General features: G+C 44.9%; 1 protein-coding gene across 1 annotated transcript; it reads left to right on the forward strand.

Annotated features, from left to right (window-relative positions):
* Positions 1-14,568: 14,568 nt before the first annotated feature.
* Positions 14,569-21,877, forward strand: STC1 (stanniocalcin 1). Its single transcript, XM_010172571.1, has 4 exons — positions 14,569-14,686; positions 16,948-17,090; positions 18,120-18,331; positions 21,607-21,877. Exons 1-4 carry the CDS (start codon positions 14,569-14,571, stop codon positions 21,875-21,877), a joined length of 744 nt encoding a protein of 247 aa, XP_010170873.1.
* The last annotated feature ends 266 nt before the right edge of the window (positions 21,878-22,143 follow it).

The raw sequence follows: 22,143 nt of genomic DNA on the forward strand, positions 1-22,143 counted from the left end.
ACCTTGGATCTGCACCAAAATGAAATAGGTAGAGCAGGGGATGATATCGCTCACACGTTCATCCCAACACTAGGCTAATGGAAAAACAGGTTTTGCTGTTAGGTCATGGCTTTGTCCGGGTGAAGACTAAGGTAGAGTTCAGCATTTTCCACCCTGCCTAGTGGGTACTGCAGGTGCCATGTCGTGTGTTGCTTTGTCTTGCAACCGTCCCTCTGGCTCAGTAGGTGGAAGGGGGTGTTTATGGTGACACAAACATGAGCCTCCCATCTTGCTAAGAGCATCCCTGTTCTCTGAGAGGTGGTCCCAGTCATCTCCCTTAGACTGGTGACAGGTTGTCCCCTTTTGTATTGCCCTTGGTGATGGCTGGTTGCAAGATGCTGTCTTGTAGGGGGTGATGGGCACTGCATCAAATGAAACAGATGCTCTTTCCCAGCAAAATCTCTCAGGGACTAGCCAAATATAGCAGCAGCGTTCTGCTCTCTTGCAAAGCAGCTCCATTCAAATTCACAGCTGGTGTGTTTCTACCTCCCATATCACCACGCGGCTCCTCCAAGCCCCTCTCACTTCTGCCTGAAGGGTACGTGCTCAGTTTGCTGCTCTGCCAGCGTCTGAGGGAGGGTTCAGCTCCAGCCCCACTGTTTGAAGGGGCGAGGGCTGTCTGTTGTATAGTGTATCTGCATCACTTGGCTCCATGAAGAAAAACCTTATAAAACAAAAGTAATTTCTCTGAGAGTTCATTGTATGCCACCTGTGTTTTGTCCTGTGTTGGGACATTTCCCAAAGATCTCAGATAAAAAAAAAAAAACCAAAAAGGGCTTTTATGTTTTATTTTTGAAAATTTCTAGGACTGAGTCAATGAAAAAGGCTCCATCTTTAATACACTGCACACGCAGAGCTCGGTGGCCTGACTGCCCAAATCTGCCCTACCCAAGAGGGAGAACACCTGCAGCTGTATACGGAGAGATCTTTCCTCCTGGGGGTGTCTTCTGATGAAGGACATGGATTCTCCAGGCCCTAAATGTTGGTAGAAAGCTGGAGCTTCTGTGCTATGCTGCAAACCTGGCCTGTAGGAAGTGGTTTGTTTCCTTCTGCTAATAACATAAGTGTGCACCAACCTACCTGCTCCAGGGAAGGAGCCTTTGTCAGCTTTCTGTCTACTTTTCTTTCTTTTTTTTAACGAGCCAATATTGTGTGAAGTTTGAGATGTAGCTGATTAGGGTGCTCGCTATCAAGTATGTGGTTTTAATTTAGGATGTTGCTGGCCATCCTCCCGGGAAAGGATGCTTTGAACTGGAGCAGCAGTATGTGGCTCACCACAGCTCTGCTGACACAAGAGTCACCCAGCCTTTGAGAGAAGAGGCAGAGAGCAGAGCTGCCTCCTGCTCCTTTCATGCCGTTATGTTGTGAGGAAGCAGGGACCACAGAAACACGCTGGGTGGGAGGCTAAAGAGCTGTCTCTCCTCCCAGATATTGGCTGGCTTGGAACAAAAGCGCGCGTGGGAGAGGTTGCATCTTACATGCTTGAGGATGCAAAGGCAAAGGGCTTTGTTATAATGTCACCAATGATGATTTTGGAATTGATAAAGCCAAGGCAGCTGGTGTTTCACAGAGCAACAAGGAGCACTGTCGTGAGGGTGAGGGAGGAAGGAGACCAGAAGTTGGGATGCCAAAGGGCTATTCCTGCTTTGGATAAAATGGGATGGAGGGAATAAATGGGAGTGAGTGGGAATGGGGCTCTGGGGTTCTGTTCATGGCTCTAGAAAAAGATTTTGATCCGTTGGTGAACAGTCAGGGGCCAGGCTGCCTGGGTCCTCATCTCATTCCTATTACATCTGTGCATCAGTTTTCCACTCTGTAGAATGAGGACAAAAGGCTTCCCCTGGAAAAAAGTTTGTGGGATGTCATTAATGAAGTAAACTCGACTGTTGGAGGGAGAAAATATACTGTTCTTTTTATTCCTTGTGTTGACACAGAATTTTCACTCTGTGCTTAAGATTAACGTGTCAGTTGGGCTTGTGTTTATCCTCTTAGAAATAAAAAGGCAAACTGAATCAACACATGAATGTAGATAGGGTAAAAATCAAATTTTATTGCATGTTCAGCAGTTAACATGTGCTTACCATATCATACAGCTGATGTATGTTTAAGTAGCTGCTGTCAGTCATAGTGTGCATTTATCTAATAACTTAATTGGAAATGGGTTACGCTCGGGGAGACGAACTTTGCAGTGTTGAAAGCTTTCAATTTCCTGAAAACTTGTTCAATGCAGAAAATCCTGGTTAGGCCTCTTTTATTTATTTTTTTTTTTTTTTCTTAATAAGCTGGTGAAGTTAAAATCTCTTGAAGATGCATTTTAAACCTCTCGTGTATGAGAAGGGCTGGATCTGACTAGTGTCACCTGGGAAATGACAACTGCTTTTTCTGGGTAAGGCTACTTGGGCATTTTGCTGCAGACATGTTGAACTAAAATCCTGTATCTTTTTTAAACAGGAAACATTTACTAAAGAAATAACTTGTCACTAACAAACATAAATAGACTTGCACATAGCTTGAGTTCCAGCTTTGTCTTCTTTGTTTACCAGGAATTTGTCAGACAACTGTCTAGGGCTCTAATATAACCCATAGAGACTTCGGGCAGCGACATAATATATTGCAAGAAAAACTTGATGCAAGGCATCTCCTGCCCAGAAATTCACAGCCTGTTCTAGTGCTTCTCGTTTCTAACCATAACTGTGCTGAAAAACTCACCTTATTTAATAACTTGCAAAAGTGAGTATCTTAACTGCTTTCTGACACTTAACAGATCACCCAGAGAATACCTGGTGGTCTTCTGGTCGTGCGCTGTCCTGTGTGTGCTGTCACCAGTTCACTTCCCATTAAGACAGTGAATTAGCACAGAGTACAGCTCACTGACACAGCTGACTGTCAGTGAAGGTAAGTCTGTAGATTTTATATCATTTAATTCCAGTGAGGACACCTGTGCCCAGATCCTGTGGTTAGAGGGATCCGTAGGTGTTAGGATGGGTTTTACTGCTGCTGGGCTGCAGCCACCCACCCCACCAGCCCAAAGATGAGGGATCACTTTGGCTACAATGAGAAGCTTTTTGCCACAAAGGTGAAGACCCCATGGATCAGTGTGGGGAGGGAGCAGGGTTGCCTGGATGCTGAGGCTGGTGCTGCCTTTGCAGACACAAATGTGTAACAAGTGCAGCTCTACTCAGCCTCTTTAATGAGGAAGCTGAGGCTAAAAAGCTGCCGGGGGGGGGGGGAGGGGGATGGGAAGGCAGGCACAAGTCTGGCAAATCCTTTGAACAGTTTGGACCATCAACTGAAATGTATTTAACCGTTAGATATGAAACTCCAGCCTTTCTTCCCCCCTCCATCCCCCCTTTTCAATTACCAGTTGGTCCCCAGGCTAACAGCCTGCTGATTCACTCACAGCGGCCATACAGCTGATGCTTCAGAAAGTCTCTGTGTTAATTTAATCCCTAAATAGCTCTGGTCTCCATCACAGTCACAGCGGCGATTTCAGTTCCAAATTGTAATTTTATTCTTGTAGCCTTTGAAAAGTCAATAGGTTTCTGGAGGCGTTGCCTGCTTGTTGGGCAGCTCAGGATGGAAAAGGGTTATTGTAAACCCAATTTAACATGCCCTTCGGTATGGACGGGGCATGACCCAAAGCCTGCTGAAGTCAGAGAGGCTTTCCGAGAGCTTGGAGTGAGCTTTTGGAGCAGGGCTGTCACAGGCTATTCTCAGTTTCTGTCTATATATTTAGATAGGATTCTGTGCCTCTATTAGGGCTTTTCACTGCTTCTCCTAAGCAGAGTAGCTGAGCAACTCTGCATTCTTTGCATCCTTGCCCAAATTTGCACTTTTATTCCCGGAAGCCACGCTGAAGTGCGGAGCTGGTGTGAAGGGAATGAGTTTGCAGATTTTGCTGTGTGAGCTGGCTGCCTGGTGGCATTGTACACTAAAATAACCAAAACTCCAGGCTATTTTTAGAACTAGAGCATTCTCAAAAGCTTCCTGCCTTGATTTCCCTACCTCCCCCCTGCTATTGTTCACTTCTTTGGGCTACACTGTTGCTTCAGGACTAACCCCAAAAGCATACTTGCCCCAGAGAAAAAAAAAACCCTCAATTTCTGCAACATGGACTCACAAATTGCATTGTTGCACCCATACTTCTTTTAGTCAGCTATTAAGTGCTATTAATTAGCTCGCCTTCATTTTACAGCTTTAGGAGATTTTTGCTACCATGAATCTAGACCATGGTGAGCATTTCCAAGTGAGACCATACTTCTTGCCTATGACCTTTGGAAAAAATCTGATTTCACTCATTATTCCAGGCTTCTCTCTCTTTCCTGAACCCTCTCTGGTAAGCAGAAGGCTTTCAGCATAGCTCTGAAATCCCTCAAAATAATACCTGCAAATACCCATCATACACCATAAGAAGTTCTCCATAAGAAGAGACAATCTCAGCTGAGAAATCAGAAGCTTCCTGGTATAAGATTGCTAAAAGCTTTTCAAAGCTTTGGTAAGCTCTTTGGCTTAGCTATTCGGTAGCTATTACGACGGTCACTGTGGAGCAATTGTCTTGATCTGGGGTGGGCTGGACACCAGCCAAATTGTCCTGTAGCCCCATTGATAGTTCCCTGGCTATAGCCATCTGCAACATCTGAGATTTTAAAACCTTGACACCAGATTGAAAGCAGAGTTACTGTAGTGAAGGGCAGGGTGTGTTTGGGAGGAGAAGAGGAATTTCCAAACAAATTAGCCAAAAGGTAGAAGAGTGAAGGATAAAAATGATGGTAAAAACTATCCAGTCCTTCAGCCTGTCTCTCTGAATAGCCCAGGTTGGTTTCCAGTTCTCTCAGCCTTTGTCCAGCCATGTCTTAAATATCACAAGAGATTAAGCTTCAAATTACTTGTGTAGCTTGTCCAGCCAGGTCTTAAATATTTAGATCTTAAATGAGTGATTAGTGAGTGGCTGGATGCTGCCATGGCATGGACGGGGGGTCCTGAGCAGGGGTGGCTGGAGACACCCACCCAGGTCCCTTCAGTGGGAAGGCAGCTGGCAGGAAACAGGCCCCTTCCTCAGGGTCCAAATAAGTATTTCCTTGAGCGCAGGGATTAACAAAGCCTGGTTTCCCACAGATTTGTGTCTTGTGGGCAATTGTTAATTGAGAGGGAAGCTTTTCCCACAACTGGGGCATTTGACATCCTTCCCCCTTCTTCCCCCATGGAGTCTCTGGCATCCAGTGAGGGTGATCAGATGCTGTAGGGTTTGGATGGAGTGGTTTTCAGGGTTGTCTTCTAACAACTGTCCTTTCTAACAACTTCTTACAAAGCTGTGGTGGTGGGGGACATTGTACCTCCATCAAATGCAGCTGAAGGTGCCAGAGAATTAAAATGGTCAGAAATGTGCACACACCCATTGTACAGTGTGTTTGTAGACATGTCACCTCGTTTAATCAGGCTAAAATGACTAAGGATGGATTTGAAAATCATGGCAGACTTCATAAACTTCATTGGTATCGAGTCAACGTAGTGGTTTGGGGGTTTTCTTGTTTCCATTTCATGGGTTGGGGGTTTGGTTTTTGGTTGGGTTTTTTTTGTTTATTTGTTTGATTGGTTGGGGTTTTTTTCCTTTGTGGTGGATTTTTGTTTTATGTAGAGCCTGGTTTTGAATTTTTGGATGAAAAGCATGCAAGATTAAATTCTGCTAATCTTGAATTAAGGATTGTGGGCATTATCCTGTCTTCCTTATTACAGGCAGAGCAGGACCAAAGTCCTGATTTTTGTTTTATGATCTAGCTGAGATGTTAGTTGCTTGATATTGGCCATCCACTTATGGATCAAGCCTTAAAGTCTCTGTATCGATTTCCCAACTGTTACATGGGGATAAAAGATTTCCTTTGTTCTATTTAAAATTAAAACTGTGAGTTAAGACCATGGAGTTTCCCAGAAGAAGATCCTTGGTGTTAGATGTTTGCGATGGCCAAAGCTGCTGTGCTGTGCAGGGAGATGTGAACTAGAAATCGTTGACCAAACCTTTCAATATTCTGGCTTGAACTGGGACAAATCCTCAGTTCACATAAGGCCTTTAAGATGCTTATTCTTACGGCTGCACACCAGATAAGTGACAATTAGAGAAGACAATCAATTTGTGGCTGCTCTGGTTTTAGTTTCCATCTGATGCAACTGCAATCTGGAAGACAAATCTTAATTTAGGACTACAAAGGGATTGTTCTCTCAGAAGATAACACGCTGCCGGCTGGGCTGTTATCTTCCGTGAAAATTGATTGTCCCATTTAGTGATGTCTCTATATCAGAAGGAGCTGCTGAAAAGCGAGCTAAACCGAGGTTGTGCATGCTGTGATTGCTGCTGAGAGGACCATTGGTTATCCCACCTCTTCTCCCTTCACCTTCACGGGCTCCCTAAATCTCACCTATTTGCCCTGACACGTTATGGATGTTTGAGACTCTGTTCTGCACAATCTGCTTTCCTCTTGCTTCTTGTGAATGGTGTGAAAAAGGCAAAAAACCTGTTTTAAAAACATGGGTGCTGGAACTGTGATCTCTTCTGCCTGCCCAGTTAAGAACTGGGTGGAGGTGGCATTTCTCATGGCAGGGACATAAAGCCTCCTTGGTGGTAGGGACAGTCTCAGATCAGCTTCTTCACTGTGACCCCCTTAGAGTCCTTTGTCCTTTTCCCTTTCATTTGGTCCACTTCCTAGATTCCAGTTTCTTTCTTTCCCTTACATCCCTAGACTTCACCTAGCTGCTAACCACTTCAGTAACATCTTCTCCTGTCTCTTTTCCTAATAAATGGGCCAAAACTTCTGACTAAGCTAAAAAATCAGGTTCTTTGCTGTTCTGCTGGTTACCAGTGAGAAAGCTTGGAGCAGCTGTCAGATATTTATGCAAACCCTTTTCCTCTTCTATTTTAAGTTCAGTTTTTGATCAAAAAAGAAGGTGAGGAGAGAGAGAGAGAGGGGTGGGGGGGAAAAGGAAAAGAAACCAGTTTGAAAACCACAATACATTATTCAGAACTCCCTGCTTCTTTTTCCTGCTCGGTTGCAAAAGTAGGTGTGAGGTGTAGGGATGAAACTCAGCGTTGGAACTGAACCTGCTGAAGGAGATGGTAAGCAGAGGATTGGAGATGCTGACTTGCTTCTCTCCAAAACCCAGCCTTTCTCACTGCCCAAACTGTGCTGTTGAGTTAATCATCCTCTCCCTTGGAGGCCAACCCGCAGTGAACTTCAGCCAGACGATACACGCGACTCTTCTCAGCCCGACTTATTTAGCAATGTTCAGGGTTTAAGATCCAAAGCAGCAGATGGGGAGGATAGCGTGTGCCGTGGAGGGCAGCCGGCAGAGCAGGGGTGGGAACAAGCTGTTCGAGGTCTGTTTCCACTGGGATTTAACCTCCCATCTGAACTGGAAGTAACGCTACGCTCAGCTCCAGCTCTGGACACTCCTGTGGCTTCACATGGCAAGTTGGACTTCATAGGGGTGAGGTGTGGCTGAGAAACCCACACCGCTGCTCTGTGTACAGGCTTGGAGAGGAAAGAGGTGTGTGGTACCGCCTTTCCCTCCAGTTAGCATAATAAATACTAAATCATTAAGTTTCCAAGGGCAATGGAACACTCTCATTGTGGTTGGGTTCATGGTGAGTGAGGATATGGGGGGGTATCTTTTCTTCTGAGACCATCGCTGAGCTGAGGAGCCCTAAAAGCTGAAGAAGGGCTGAATTATTGATGTGTAACCCCCCAGATAATACAGAAAATTTCCCTGGGTTTTTTTTTATTTTTTCTATAAATACCCCATGCATGTTTCTACTGTAACAAACAGGTATTGCACATGGGTATTTCAGGGTGGAGACTGGGACAAGAAGCTTCCAAGAAGCCCAAAATCCAGGAGGTACATTGATTTCAAAGGACCTTCAACCTCTGCAGCTCTGGGGTTGCATCGGCTGCAGGTCAACCTCTGGCGTGGAGACCAAAGACCAGGATCCCCAGGGGAGCTTTCCCATTTGCTTCTATGTGTTTTGAATTATGCTTTACTCACTTAGCTCCTCTTATCTCACAAGGCACTGTGTTATTTAGGCCCTGGCAATTACTAGTTTTTCCCTGAAAGGAACCTTTCTAGCTTCTGGAAAAATCACAGAGAAAGAATGATTCTCATGTTAAATGTTCTTGTCAGTACAGTAACCAGAATATTTAAAGGACTAACTTTAGGATCTGTGACTTGTTATGGTAATAAAAAGAAAAAATACAAAATGACACTCTTGCAAAACAAATTCCAGTAACTATTGGCTAGAAAAGTTTTAGGAGACTTTCTCAAGAGTAAAATGAGGAGCTGCCATGTCATTCCTCTTTTTTTTTTTTTCTTTCTTTCTTTTTCTTTTCCTTTAGAAGAGCTGCTGTGCAAATTGCAATGTATATTACTGGCTGATTCCTCCTTGCCTTATTTCACACCTAATGCTGAGGTCACCCTGCAAGAGGCTGAGCAGGGAATGCTCTTGCCTGCCTGTAAACAGGGGAAAGATCTTCCCAAGGATCCTTCCACAGCACACACACACAAAAAAAAAAGCAAATTCATGATTCATGAAGGCTCTGGCCATAGATCTTGCAAAGAAATGCTTGGCAGCTTTAGAGAATAGCTGGGTTTATTTTAACCTTTAAGAATGACACCAATTTCACAGCTGTTAATGCTATGTGGCTCCTACGCTTTCCAATGCAAATTGCACATGAAGGACTAATGCATTTTGATGAAGGAGGTGGGGGGGGGAGGCAGAATCTCCATATTAATGTGGCAATATCTTTGTTCTGAAGTGTTTAATTTTATGCTTTAATGAGAGATCCTCTTTCTGGTTAAGGCAAGCCTTTGCAAGAAACTGTTTAGATATTTGCTGGTGTCATCAGGCTCTGGAGCAGGGGGGGGAAATACTTATTACAAGCGCAGGGTGAGGGGTGGGTGGGGGCTCCATGTAGATGGGGACTTACCCAGAGCTCCTCAAAATCGGGTTTGGGATTAACATTTTCTATAATCAGAAGAATTGGGGATTTTAGATCAACCACCTGGTGAACTCCTGGCTGCAGAGTAGAAAGTAAATGTGATGGGTGTTCAACCACGCTAAAATTTTGGGGGGCTTCCTCCCTCTCTTCGTCTGTGCCAGCATCTCTGAGCTCTGATTGCCTTTACTCCAGGTGAACAGCTCTGGCCCTGTGTGCAAAACCTGGCGCCCTGTCTCCATGTGCATCCTCCAAAATACATTCCAATGTGGGATAACCTGCCAAAGCGTCTTGCCTTGTGTAACTGCAACTTCCTCCCCTCCATGGGCCGCATCCTGCTGCTGTAACTCCTCTTGGCTGGTGCTTTAGGGCTGGGACTGGGATTAAGACATCTACCTGCTGAATGGAAGGATTAAAAAACTTCTGACTCTGTTTTACAGGTACAAATCCAGTCCAAGCCAGTGATATCTGCGTTTGGTTGGAGTGGAGTGAAGTGAAGCTGTCAGCCTGCCACAGCAATGCCTTTAAAGGACTCTTTCACCTTCCACAGAGGAGTATTCCCACTGCCTGGATCAGGCCAAGGTACCGAGAATTGAGTGTTGAAAGTTCTTTATGTATCTGATATGTAACACACATTCGGTTTTAATCAAAATCCCATTGAAACAGGCAGTCAGGATATAGAGCATAGGATTACAAGTAATACTGGGTTATTATTAGTAAGCGCTTTTCATCATGCATTGCATTACAAGATAGAAAACAATCCTAACAGAAATGTACTAAAATACATAATTCCTTTTATTAAAAAAAAAATTTAATTGTTCAAAGTGAGGAAATCGTAGGAATATGAGAAGACCTCTAACTTGCCTTAATTTATGTTTCCAATTAACTCAAACGCGGTAGAATAGTTGCAACCTTATGTTGGGCATTAAATAATTGTACATTAAACGTACAGCGGTCATCACACAATGAAACTTATTCTGACTTCTTGCATATAAACCGGAGATATTAAATCCCTTTGTTTAATAAGAAGATGCAGAGCAGATTTTTTTTGTTGTTATTGTTGTTGTTGCCAGGTTTATGGAGCGAAGGCCAAAGCCTGTAGACAGATCCAAGTGGCTTTGTTGGGGCAGACACCCAGGTAACTCTTAAATTGTATCCTGCCTTTTGGAACAAGTTCTGACATCACTTGCACCGGTGCAGCCGGGGTTATTCATTTGGGTTTAAGCAAATTAAAAGGTTCTGCTTAGCCTCTCCCTTACTTTGCTTTTATACTGTCAGTGTAATTGAAGCTACTCCTGGTTTATAACTCTCCGATGGGGAATTGCATCCAGGCAGCGTGTAGTGACGCATCAGAAGAATGGCGTAGATGAAGGGCGAATATTGAATTCGGCGGTTAGACTAATGTACACCTGTTGAGGATCTGGTCCAGCGGGATGTGCGCAGGCGGCTGGCGAGTTGTCAAGGCCTGGAGACAACACAGGTTTGATCCTTAGATCACACGGGAGCGTTTCCCATGAAGTTCAACGCGCGTTAAAGTCGCGGTGAGGAGGGAACATACTCTACCCTTGCCTGGATGTGGGTCTTGCTCTGTGCCAGCCCACCCTGTACACACGATGCTACTCCGTGGTGGCTCTTTTCAGCCGTCCCTTTGGTGTGTTCCCAGAGTTAACTGCGGCGTGTCGAGCGGCCGAGCTGTGAGGAAGGGGTGGGGTGGCTGTGTACGTGTGTGCCAAAGTGTCGCCGCGGCGAGAGGCGGCGTGAGAGGAGGTTGGTTTGCTTGGAAGGAGCAGACGTGCGGGGAGGAACCAGCCGAGCGTTGCTAACTCCTGAGGTGATGCAGTTGCTCACGTCCCTCTGGAGTGGAGCGGAGCGAATGGAGGGGTCCTGTGCTGGGGAAGGGGGGGGCTGAAAGGTGGGCAGTGATCCAGTTACACAATGGCAGAGGGGAGGGGGGCTGCTGCCCTCCTAGCAGCTTCCAGCCAGGGAGCAGCTGAGCCCAAAGCCAGGAGGTTGTTGACTTTGGGTTCCCCTCTTTTCTTTTTATTTCTCCCCCTCCCACTTTATTTCTTCTTGAGATTAAACCAAAATCTTAACACCTTGGGAACAGACTAACAGTGGTACAGTAGTGCCTACTGTTCAATTTAATGGGATCTCTCGAATGGAAATGGAAAGAAGGGGACGGTTTGCTCAGGGCTAACAGTGCCTTTCTTTTTTTTTCCTTTACATATATCAGCCAGGAAACAAACCTTTCTTGAAGGCAACATTTAACCTGTAAGGGAAGCTAGGCAGAAAATTCTTCTAACAGGTTATGTTGAGTATTTAATAGCAAATAGTGGAATTTCTTTGGCGTTTTTATTTTTTAGGGGTTTTTTTTCCTCTTCTGGTGAGATCTTTAGAGTCTAGACCAGGTATCAACTGAGAACAGGAGGAGGGAAGATTTTTAGGGGTAATATTATCCCATAATGAATATTCTTCTTGTGTCCCTAAACCTTCTAGCAACAGTTTTAAAGGAATGACCCTGGAGCGGGCAAACCACTGATCTTTGAACAGTCTCATGGTTCCTGTGCTGGTTGTTTCATTTTTTTCCTTTAAAAGCTTGAGTACAAGAGAGAAGCCAAGCTCCTGTGCCATCATACAGTGAGTGCAGAATGGAAGTTACAGAGGGATTTTGCAGTTCTCCTTACCCTCAGTATGCAAAATAAATAATGCAAATATGCTCTGCTACCAAAGGACTCGAAGGTCTCACGCAGAAATTTGCTTGTCCGAGTCTCCTGCCGGATTTGACAGCAACTCAGTATGGGTCCTTCACTCCTGAATTCATTTTCTCACTTTCTTAAAGCAGTAATAAAGGTACTGCCTTCACAAGATACAAGTTTTTCTGATATTATAATGTTTGCACGTGTCCTGATCCAATATATCACACTGTGTTGTAGTACCCCTTCCCATTACCAAACTGAACCTCATCTTACAGTTAATCTCCTCTTATTGCTATCCAGAACAAAAACTGATTGCTTTAAAAATATGCAGCAGGTACAAATCCTAAATATATCCCTAAATATATATAAATCAGCCCTGGAATAATGTTATGAGAAAGAATAGAAGATGTACTGGAAGCATTTTAGTATCTATAGGAACTACTTGCTACTAATTTTTCCTCACACTTGGACTCAAATCAGGATGCATACGTGCTCAGAGGGCCAGGACAACCTGTTTTGTTTTGCAAACGACTTCAGTTCAGATTGAAACATTAAAAAAGACAAGGAGGAATGTTCACCTTGGGGGTGAAGGGGTGGAGAGAAACCGGGCTTTGAGTTTGAAATTCAATTTTGTGGAAAATACAATGCTTCCACTCCAAATAGGACTTAGATAGAATGGTGATTCATCCCCCATTGAAGTCAATGCCAGAGTTGCTTTTGATTTAATCAGAATCAAACCCTATGGGATTATTCTCACTTACAAACTGGACTAGTCCTATTAAGTAGAGAAACCACAGCGTTTTTGCAGGGCTGCTGCTGCCTTTTTCTTTTTCTTTTTTCCTTCTTTTTTTTTTTTTTTTTTTTTATACTTTATTTAATGAAATTGGCTCGGTGTCACAAAACTTGAGACGAAACCCGAAACCCTTCTGTTTCAGTGCTTTTTGAATGTTCTTGGAACATCTGGCACAGCTGTTATTTTGACCCCAAGGCAGGAGTACAACCTCGCTCCTGTTCCTATTCCAATTGAAGCTGACACCAAATATACCAACACGAATGGGATCGAGCAGCCCAAACTGAGCTGGCAGCTTCTCCTCGGAAGAAATTGAAGCTCAGGGATGGGGCAAGGAACCAGAGAGGTCCCGTTGTCATGGTCAGAGCTGTCAAACCTAGGCAAAAAAAAAGGGCAGGACTGAGGTAAAGCAGTAGGCACTGTTTCTGGAGCTCCACTAAGGAAGAGGCTACTTCTGCTTTTCTTTAAATTGCTTCCTTATTGACTTAAATTTAGCCACCCATAAACCTGAATGAACGCCCACAGGACGAGGGGGTTTTTTTGCACCTCCACTTCAATAAGATTTGTAAAATTGGTTCATCCCAATGGAATTTCTGTACGTGGAGGGATCTATGAATCTATTCGAGCTGCATTTCCTTGCCTGGCACCAGAGACGAGAGGATTTTTCCTTCCCAGAAAAGATCGTGGGGATAGCTGAGTGAGAATCAAACATGCTCAAGATCCAAAAGAAGCTATCTTGTCTCTGATCAGTAATACCTGATATCTCAATCTTTTGGCTTATTCTAAGCTGCAGGAACTTGTAACTTTTTATCTATAAATCTTCTTTCTTCATGCACCTTCCTGATTTCCTTTCAGCTCTAATGCTTAAATTCTACTGCTTATACTTTGATCCCTTAAATACTCAGAGCCTTAAATTGTCTCTGGTATACGGGATAATCAGTTCTCTAGTGTGTTAATCCTCATTATGTGCCTATTAAAATGAAGATTAAATCAAGCATTAGGGTGCCTCCTCCCGTTATGAAATCTGAAAAACAGGATTGAATTGGGTGGGGAGGGGGGGGGAGGAAGAAAAAAAAACACCAAACACCTAAAAATTTTCTTGTGCTTCACTGGGAAGCAGTAAAAGCACGACTACACTGAAGTCTGGGGTATGAACGCATGATTTTAGTAACATAATTGTGGAAGCCAAGGGAAGATGAGGAACATGGTGCACAAGGAATAAGGTTTTAGGCACCGAAAGGGTATTTGCATGTGCCTACGTGAGGTGTAGTGTGTTTGTACGTGGGTTTGGTGTTGCACACACACGCTTTGGCAGGCGAGAGGTGATGCCTCCCATCCGCACGCGCACAGGTACGTCCTCTTTGCCTTTCTGGGGGGCTGGGGTCAGGTGCAGAGCTGACCCACTACTGAGTGCCAGCCCCCAATACCCTACAAAAATACCCCTTCCCTTTCTTCCAAGCTGCTGTAACCCTGGGATAACTGCTGAACGGATGGGAAAATAGCTTTTCTTAAAGGGCAGGTGATTTATTTTTTGGGGTGGGGGAAGATTTAGGACTGCCTTGTCATTTCCTTGAGCTCAATTATCCATAGGAAGTCATTCCCCCCCTCCCCTCCCTCCCTTTCCCACCGCTTCTCCAAAGATTAACTTTTTGGTTATTGTTGTTTGGCAGGTACTTTTAATTGGCTGGAAAATATTCTTCCTGTGAAGTTGCAGTTTTCTGGTGCTTGAATGAGTCCAGTCTGCCATTGGCTCTGCCCAACGCCTCCCGATTGGCTCCGCAGCCCGCGGGGGGGACCGATAAGGGCGGCTATAAAAGCCCTCGACGCTGCTCCTGGTCCCCCAGCGAGCAGGAGCCAGAGGGGCCAGGCAGAGCTGGGCTGCAGCACGTCCCTGAACCTCGGCAGACTCCTTTCTCTCTCCTTAGGAGCGCGTATCCAGATCCACATCTTTGCTCAAGCCGAAGTGGAAGAGGAGAGAGAGAGAGAGAGAGAGAGACACACACATACACCAAAAAAAAAAAAAAACCACCCAAAAAAACCACACTTAGCGGAAACTTGTCAGAGAATGCTCCTAAAGTCTGGTTTTCTCCTGCTGCTGGTGATCAGTGCATCTGCATCCTATGAAGCTGAACAGAATGACTCTGTGAGCCCCAGGAAACCCAGGGTTGCAGCCCAGAACTCAGGTAACACCCAGCAAGGAGGGCTTTGAGCCTGAACCCCGATGTGTTAAACTGTTTCAGATATCTCTACTGCTGATTTTTCTTCCTTTTTTTTCTTTTTTTTTTTTTTCTCCTTATAAACTTAATGTCTGATAGGAACAAATATGAATTTAAGGATCTGATTCAGGAGGATATTGGTGCATAGCTGGAGAAGAAATCTTCTCCTTTCAGGAGTGGGCTCAGGGAACTGGTGTGTGATCTGCTTGCAGGATGCAATCCATTCTCTCTCCTCCTCCCCCATCTACTAAATGAGTTCCATGTACTTTTTTTTTCTCCCCCCCACCTCCTCCTTGCATGTATCTTTCTCTCTTCTCCAGTTGCAGTCATACTTTGGTGTTAAATTCCTTGCTTTTTAGGAAGTTGATAAAATCCGTGGAAATTTGACTGAACCATTGTTCTGCCAAACATCTGTCTATTCAAAGAGGGGGAGAGAGATACGTGACTTTGAAGAATGCAGTAACCTAGAAACTGTCCACTGCTAGCATTTCTTTTCAAAAACTGATTGTTATCAGTGAGATGGTACCATAAAAATATGATTGTGACATTTAGCAAAGTTGCTTTTACAATGGATAAAAAAAAAATTGCTGGCAAGTCAGCGCTGGATGTCTCTACTTTGTGCACTATTGATGCTTAGATAAGTTGGACACATTGTCTGGAACAATGGGAATTAAAAAATCTGTCTTCTAGTATACTGAAAAGATATTAGGTCTTTAATTTGGAGCTCATTAACAGATGTCTTATTTTAGATCTGCAAGGCTCTGCAGCATTATACCAGGGTGTTTGCTCAATTTCCTTTTGTATTTGGTTGCTATAGAAACATAGGGTCTCACTATTGCACCGTGCCTAAAACAATAAAAGCTTAATGCATACTAAGTCTGCTGAAAGCAAAGTTCTAATTTGAACCTGTGGAAACATAATTATGGGAATGACTTGTGCGATGGTGAGGTTATGAACTGGGGAGAGGATGATCTTACCAAATATTTCTCCCTTCAGGCACGTAAGCAAGAGTGGAGAATGAGGAGGGGTTAATTGGGTGATTTTTGTAATTTTTTTTCCTCCTCTTTTCTGTTAAGATTCTAATTATATATATATATATATATATATACATACACATCTTTAGGCTACAACTTAGCTCTTAATAATGTATGTTCTCTTCCCCTAAATGCAAATCCTCACTTTTCCCACACCTAGGATCTTGATGGGAGAACACTGGGTTTGCATTTCTTCCTAAAGAATGTCTGGTAACATGAGCTGCAAAAGTAATGAATATGCCTTGCACAGACACATAAGGGGACAGATGTTCAGCTTACCAAAAAAGGTTAATCCCTACTAATTTCAGGGCAATCATGTGGCAATACTGCTGATTCATTGTTAAAATGCATAGTATCTGCACTAAAAAAGATGGGATGACATGGATACCCTCCTGTGCAGACTGACTTCTGCCTCAACGATTTTAATTATACATGGTCAGCTCCAATACCTTAACTTTCTCTGCCCAAATGTCCCTTCTCTTTGCGGATCTTCAGCAATATGACCTTTCTTGGCTATGTTTGCAAACTGCTGGGTACCAGGTTAGTATTTAAGAGCAAACTGCTTGTTCAAGTCCTTTTGCAGTACTGATAGTTGACACATAAACTAAAAATCTTCTTTCTAGATACTTTATGCTTGTTAGAAAAGCACAAACACTTCCAAAGCTAGCAAAACCAGCGCTTCCTCACAGTAAGTGCAAATTTCATGCCAGTTTATTGGCAATTGCCATCACTTCAAGCTCAATTTTCAAGTGAGGTTTGTGAGTCAGATGCTGCCAAGCTGCTCTGACCTCTAAGACCATGGAGAAGACCTCACCACTCAGTGTTCTTCGTGAGGGCCATCCTCATTACTTCTGCCTTTTTTAGAGGAGCTCTGAATTTAGCTCTCAGAATTAGGTTGGGATGGACCTGTCAGTCTCCATCTAGCCAAAGACTATCAGAAGTTGCCCATATTTTAATCATTATGAAGGTTTCATGTTTGAAGTTTCTGTTCCTTGATTTGCTGGTGATCTGTTGCATGACTTCAGTTAATAACTCCTTTTGGCCTCTCTTCATTACCTCTTCCTCCAGTCCCAAAAAGCAATAAGGTTACTGCTCAGCCACGGTTGAGCATGACTTACCTTTGTGCCAGAGAAGGACTTTACAGCATGGGGAAGCCGTGTGTGTGTAACGTTGTACCTGTGCCTCTCTCCGTAGCCGAGGTGGTTCGCTGTCTGAACAGTGCCCTCCAGGTGGGCTGCGGGGCCTTCGCCTGTCTGGAGAACTCCACGTGTGACACGGATGGCATGTATGACATCTGCAAGTCCTTCCTCTACAGTGCTGCTAAATTTGACACTCAGGTATGGTACGAGGATGAAGGGGACAAGAGTCATACCTCGCTGTTAGGGCTCCCTTTTCATAAGTGTTTTTACAAGTCCTGCGGCGCTAAAGCACGTGCTGAAACACTTTTCTGAACAGATGCTTTAGTTTCTCTCTCCTCATGGAGATGAGGTCTCTGCAGGCTTAACCCTTCCTTTCTTGCAGCCCTTCCTGCAGCTTAGCTCCTCCTCTGAACCATAATTTTGGTTTTTGGCTACAAGTGCATCCTTCAGGGCTATTTTCTACAGTATATTTTCCACATACTCTATGCTATGTGTGAGGATTTGGCAAGGAGTGTTTTGTGGGGAGGAGAGCTAAGTTTCCTCTTCAGGAGGAAATATAAACGTTCTTCTAACAAAGTCAAGTCTTCTGACTGTGTGACCTGGCACAGGGCTGGGATTCGAATTGGAAATCTTTGGGTCTGGGAATGCAATGGCCAGATCAGCCTCTCTGGAGCTGCAGTTGCGCGCAGCAGAATAAATGGGATGATACCAGAGGACTGTGGCTCTGCCAAGGAGCCCTTTTCCTGCCTTTTTCCTTCATACTTTCTTCCCAAAATGCCACACCTCCTTGTTCCCTGTGCTCTCTCTCCCAAGGACAAATTTAAAAGCTCTTAAAGCATCTTGAGGTCTGGTGAACCAGATGTGTTAAATCACTGGTATGCAGCGAGCAGTCCAGCCCCCTCTTGGAGGGCAGAATTGGCCCATCTCTGGTGCTGGCATTTTTAGGTCTGTTTAAGCAAAAACTTCCATTGCCTAAATCTTTTGGGAACAGGAGCTCACTGTTCTACCTGGACTGTGTGCATCCCAACTGAAAGTGCTGTGAATATAACTACGCAATAACCGCAAGTGTTTAGGGTCTGGTTCCCTGACACGCTCGGTGAGGGACCTCCAGCAGGTCTGTAATTACAGCAAAGGGTAATTAATAGCAGCCAGCCACAACAGAGGATCTTTAATAAATCCCTTTCTATGAAATCTGTTGCAGTTTAAAGTTTTTCTTCTGTTTTCCAGGGAAAAGCTTTTGTGAAAGAAAGCTTGAAATGCATTGCAAACGGGGTAACGTCCAAGGTGTTCCTCGCCATCCGGAGGTGCTCCACTTTCCAAAGAATGATCTCCGAAGTGCAAGAGGAGTGCTACAGCAAACTGGACATGTGTGGCATTGCGAAACGGAATCCTGAAGCCATCACGGAGGTTGTCCAGCTTCCAAATCAGTTCACAAACCGGTATGTGGAACTTTTCCTCAGCTGAGATGCATCAAATGCAAAAATGTGAAGCACAGAGAAAGAAATGAGAGGAACTAAGTTGACCGACTTCTTACAAGTCCTAGTACAGCTTAGCCTAAGTAATGCTCTCTGCCTTTTCAAATCCTTGTTAAGTTTTACCAGCATTCTTCTGATTCTTTTTTTGGTAAATACACTTAACAAACATCTCCGGGGAATAATCATAAAATTAACTAGACATACATCACTTCAAAGCCTGGAGTTTGTTTAAATGTTAGTTCTTTTAGTTTGAATGCAGTATAATGGTAAACAGAGCTTTGAAATACCAAACCAGTTTGATTAAGACAGCATCTCTGGCATATTGGGCACTTAAGAGATTCTCAACCTATTACAACTTCATTCACTTCTTCTGAGACTGCAGCCAGCCCCTTTTTTGGGGTTTATATGGCACCTGGGAAATGGGGCCTTGCCCTCTGCCTTGTCACAGCAGCATGAAGAGCTGGGAAAGCTTAAAGGGAACCAGCAAACGGGCCCCTCTCTAACCTTGTTCTGCCATGATCCAGTAGTTCATATTTCGAGGGAAGAGTCCGGTGTTCTTAATGATCTCTTTTAGTGTTGTCTTCACCCGTGTTCCTTCTTGATAGCAAAAGCTGCCTGCAGAAATGGGCACATCACGCTGCTCTCTGATGCCTTTATCTGAGCTCAGAATTGCCCTGTCCCCATCCTCCAAGGACAAGGGACAGCGAGAGGCTTCAGGGAGCTACTGCAGTCTGTGCAGTCACGCTGCAAGGGCAAGGATTTCTTCCTCTAAGTCCTGGAACAATCAGTGCTGAGTCTTGTGATTGGGATAAAAGGGATCTTTTAGAACAGTTTGAGTAAATATGCTCTAGAATTTGAGTGCAAACAGACCAAGCTGCAATTTAACATGTTGGCTGGCTGTGGTGAATGCTACAGCTCTGGTGGGGTGGCTGTTTGACTTGATCTAGAAGTATCTTAAGCCTCCAGATTTATCCTAGGACATGTAAGCAAGGGGTAGGTAGATGTTGCATCTCTGACCAGCATAAATTTATTATAAAGACTCTATTGTAGATATTATATCCAGAAAATTATACTTGTGGGAAGGTGAAAATTATACTTGCGTGTCTTTCCCCAAGCAAATTTGGAAGAGGTTTGCTTGAGCGTTCCCCCGAGGGCTGGGACAAGGAGCAGGCAGCTCTGTGGCATCAGTGTTTTATAGGCTGAGAGAGCAGTTCAGATTAACACGATGGATTGCAGAGTTCAACAGCCCTTGGCGGGGCTGTAGGGGTGTTGGGGTGAAGGGGAGACCTGTGGGCAGTTGAGTGAGGGAGGATGGGGTGACAGCAGCAGTGTCAATACGTGCTGGGGACATTCCTCTCCGGAGATCGGAGCCTGAACCGGAGCCGCTGTCTCCTGAGGCGGAGGGAACTCCTCCCCCACAGCCGCCAACCCTTCTTGAAGCCAAAGGATATTATGACATGTTGAGTAACAAAAGCAGCAGGATTTCCCAGCTAATAGTTTACGCTGAGGTCTCCTAAAGCATCCTGCTTTCCCAGCCCCTGTCCCAACATAGCCACAGAATAAGAATGTGCCACTTGGCCTGGGATGCTGAGAGGAAGTAGTTAAAGGTCATAGCATCTTCCTGTGATTTAATCTCGTGGCAGGAGCAGGAGGAGAGGAAAGCCTTGTTGCCTTGGCTTGCCAGCTAGCTACTGAAAAGCACTAGCGAGCTGTTTGATTGCAGCTCCGCTATGGAAACCACCAAGCTGGGTTTGTATGAAGGAGGTGCTGGCCACGGCAGAGGAAAGCGGATAGGATCTCTTCCTCCTGTCCTGTTAGACTGGGACTGATGGAAGCTGGATGCGTGGCTCACACGGATGTATTCATCGCCAACTACTGCGCACACTTCAGACCTTAATGTGAATGCTGCCAAGCTGTGCTTGCACTGGGCTCCACCATGCCAAAGCCTGGTCCTTTTGTACTTCAAGTGCAGCAGAAACTTTAACCTCACCTGACCTCCTCTGCCTGCTCTAAAGGCCAGAGCTGAGAGTTAGGAAAGGAGTTTGAATGTGAACTCTCATTTCCCTCTTCCTTCCCCTCCTCCACCTGCAGGTCATTCTCTTCTCTGCTCCTGTGGAAAAATGTCACGGTGACCTTAAAGGCTTAAAATAAGTTCCCTGTCATCCTTTCAGGCAGAAGTAGCCCAGTAAATATGGGACTGTTCCTCTTTTCCCAACTTTCTCTCCTTAGGAAGATGCTCTCTTGTACGGTGAGGTCCCACTTGCAGCTTTGCTCTCAGGTGCATGCCGGGCTGTGCTGATCCTGCCTTCGCCCCACGGAGGTTTGTTCCTTTGAGCACTGTTCTCCACTCAGCTCAGGCAGCTCTTGGGAAAGAGATCAGCACAATTTCCTGGCTCCCTCCTTGAGCAAGGAACGTGTATCCAAGGCTGATGGAAGGCGAAAATGCAGCAGCAGGGTGGAGAGGAGGTAGGCACGCAACAGGGCGAAGCATAAGGTCCTCGCTTAGGATTTAATGCATGGTCAGCTTGTTGTAAGTGACAACTGATTGTGTGTCCTAAAGATCTGTCCCCAGGGAACACATGCATCTGTCAGGCTCTGCCTTGGACTGAGCTTGCTTCTCCTGCTTCTGGTCCCTGGTTAAAGGTGAAGGGAGAGGGATGAAAGGGAACGGTGCTGCAGGGATGGATACACTCATAGGACGGGTCGTACTGGCTCGGACCAGTGGTCTGTTTAGTCTCTTGTCCTGTCTGGTGATGGGCAGTGCCTGTCTATTAGAAAGATCCAATTGTTTTTCTTCCTAAAGCTCTAGAAACTCGAGTTGTTTAGAGGAGAGTAAAACTCACTTAAACCAATTACTAGATTGTCTTAGCTCCTCACTCTCACCTTCTTCAAAACCCACCAGGGTAACACCAAAATCACCTGTGCTCATTGCCTTACCTTGCAAAGCTGGAGCAGCTGCTCAGTTAGGACAACTAAATTAGAAGTTTGATGTGTTGTGTTCCTTTCATATGTCTTGAGAATAGCACCTCCATGTCCAGGGCATTTGTTAGATGCAGTGACAATCTGTGCGTTGTGCACTGTCAAATTTCAATTTCAAACACGCTCTGAATGACTTAAAAACTGTGATTCTCGTGGTTTTATCGCTTGGACTGGTCTCCTGGCTTGATATCAGCTCTTACCTTGTTTCTGTGGTCTTGCTGGAAGATATCTTGGAATAACAGATGGTAACTCTCGTGCAGGTATTACAACAAGCTGGTGAGAAGCTTATTGGAGTGTGATGAAGAGACTGTCAGCACCATCAAGGACAGCTTGATGGAGAAGATCGGGCCCAACATGGCAAGCCTCTTCCACCTGCTGCAGACAGATCACTGCGCCCAAGGCCACCCACGAGCGGACTTCACTAGGAGACGTATCACCGAACCACAGAAGCTAAAACTCTACTTCAGGAACCTACGAGGTGAGGGGTCCGTCCCGGCCCACGCAAAGCGCAGCTCCGCCGAAAGCGCGTAACGCCTTCGGGGGAGCGGCGATGGGTGTGTGAGGGATGCTCTAAGCACTACCAAAGCTGAAGTCCTCTCTTCTAGAAGAGTAATGCACCCAAACCAAGTGTACTGTAGCTAGTTTGAATAACAACTAGGAACTGGTTTTAGATTTAGTCATTAATATTTTCTATTCCTCTCGAACAAAACTTGTTTTGTTTTGGTTTTTTTTTGCATGGATCTGTGTTCAGTGTCTCAGCTTTCCCGCTGTCAAAATGTCTCCATCTCTTCTTTCCC

This window comes from Antrostomus carolinensis, unplaced genomic scaffold (genome assembly GCF_000700745.2).
Source record: "Antrostomus carolinensis isolate BGI_N321 unplaced genomic scaffold, ASM70074v2 scaffold9017, whole genome shotgun sequence".
In the NCBI taxonomy this organism is placed as follows: domain Eukaryota; kingdom Metazoa; phylum Chordata; class Aves; order Caprimulgiformes; family Caprimulgidae; genus Antrostomus; species Antrostomus carolinensis.